The 1,891-nt window shown below is 36.7% G+C and overlaps 1 protein-coding gene across 2 annotated transcripts in view; it reads left to right on the top strand.

Moving 5' to 3' along the window:
* The window catches only part of DCX-EMAP (Doublecortin-domain-containing echinoderm-microtubule-associated protein), a 22,921-nt gene that overhangs the window by 290 nt on the left and 20,740 nt on the right, over positions 1 to 1,891 (top strand). For both annotated transcript variants that reach the window (XM_018520826.1, XM_018520825.1), the window contains exon 2: positions 1,214 to 1,694. In XM_018520826.1, the coding sequence (XP_018376328.1) occupies positions 1,214 to 1,694 (481 nt within the window). The remainder of the gene's footprint in view (positions 1 to 1,213; positions 1,695 to 1,891) is intronic.

Below are 1,891 nucleotides of genomic sequence, written 5' to 3'. Positions count from 1 at the left end.
CCCCCCCCCCGGATCAAAGTGCAATCTTATTTTAAGTTTTTTCTTCAGTTGTTTTCATTTTTATTCTACAAGCACATATGCGAAATATTAACATCATGTAAAATGTAAATAATTTTATTATAATCACTTTCATTCTACGCAAGCATGGTCAAATGGTAAAACTAAATAGAGGAAAGGTCCCTATTATGAGATATCGAGTTTATTTTGAATAAATGCTAGAAGTTTATGGGCAGAATTTTAAAAAATGATATGTCATTTTGAAGGGAATTTAATAAGCTTTAAGATAACTTATATAAAATTTAATTCAAATTCCATTTTTTTTTAAATTAAAGAAATGTAAAAAGTGAGCAAATCGCAAATTCAAAAAATTGTGCTCCTAATATGAGATGCCCCGAAAAATTGAAAGCAATACGCAAAATATATCAGTATTGCAATCAAAAAACTTTGTTTCATATGTTTCTAAAATGCAAACAAACACATCCAGCGTGCGTGAAAAATGAGCATGCGATAGAATATAGATTATACCCAGAACTCGTTCTTCAGGTAGTAGGAATCAAGCATTGTAGAAATAGGCACGTTCATTCCGGTTGTCCTTTTTATTATTGTACAATAACATTTACTCTTTAGCAACGATTTTCACTATTACATACGAGCATGAGTTATTTCATATTGGAAATACCCTGGATAGCTCATATTACGATTTCCACGCCTTATTATGGTTTTACGATCATCAAATCTAACTTTTGTAATTAAACAATTCAACATACCCTGTATTTTTCTATTAGTACGACCTTACTCTATCACTACATGAAGAATTTATTGCCAAATATTTATTTATTAAATAATAAACAAGGTTTAAAGGCTGATCTCAATAAAACTTAAAGACGTCCAAATTCTAAAATATTTTTTACAATGACTACAGGCATGATCTAATAATGAATTTTCTACTAAAAATTTTCTATCCAATAGCAATAAATTTATGGTGGAACCAATAGATAGCATTTATTAGTTTAGCAGAAACATCGCTATCACATATTAGGCGCCTATCTCATAATAGGGGGCTTTCCTCTAATAATTAAGAGTGCAGTGCAAAAAAAGAGAAATTTAATTTACAAAAATACGGATGGGCAAAAATAAATTAAATTTAAATTAGGTAATTGCGATACGGAATTTGACTTAGCCGATTAAAAAAAATTCCGGCTTTTCCATTCAGGTGCGATGAGAAAAGAGGAGCAAGACACGCCACGGATTCACGAGAATTCGCTAAAGGGCGGCGTCGCTGCGAGCGTCGCGACGCCCACAACGGCATCGACGATGCCGGTGGAGGACGACGATGAGGATGAGGAAGAGGCAGAGGAGGAGGACGATGAGGAGGACGCCGAGGAGGAAGAGGAGGAAGATGGAGTCGAGGAGGGTGGAATCGCAGTGGAGGGTGGAATGACGACGCAAGAAGAGGTCGGGGGTGTGTTGGCCGGTGGTGAAGGTGGGGGTGGTAGCGGCATGGCCGGCTACTGGAGGCAGAGCAGACCCTCCAGTCCCCGCATGCCGCCTCCGGAGCAGTCGGAGCAGCCGAGCCGACCCAAGAGCCGGCACGAGCTACAAGCCGCGAGATATAATAACCTCGGCTATTGGCGAGCAAGAAGAGTCACCTTTTACAAAAATGGCGATCCCTACTTTCCGGGGGTGGAATTCAGGTAAACATCGTTTCATTCAATACTCTAGCCAAATCGAGAAGTTTAAAAAGATGTTGATGGAAATACTTGTTTTTTTTTGTTTATTATTATACGTCACGACATATGATATTATGTATATTATTTGAAACAATAAAAATAGAAATATATATTTCTTTTCTTAACTTGTCATAGAAAGTATAACGAAATATATATATATA

Source organism: Trachymyrmex cornetzi, unplaced genomic scaffold, assembly GCF_001594075.2.
Source record: "Trachymyrmex cornetzi isolate Tcor2-1 unplaced genomic scaffold, Tcor1.1 scaffold93, whole genome shotgun sequence".
In the NCBI taxonomy this organism is placed as follows: domain Eukaryota; kingdom Metazoa; phylum Arthropoda; class Insecta; order Hymenoptera; family Formicidae; genus Trachymyrmex; species Trachymyrmex cornetzi.
This window is presented reverse-complemented; position numbering and strand designations above follow the sequence as displayed.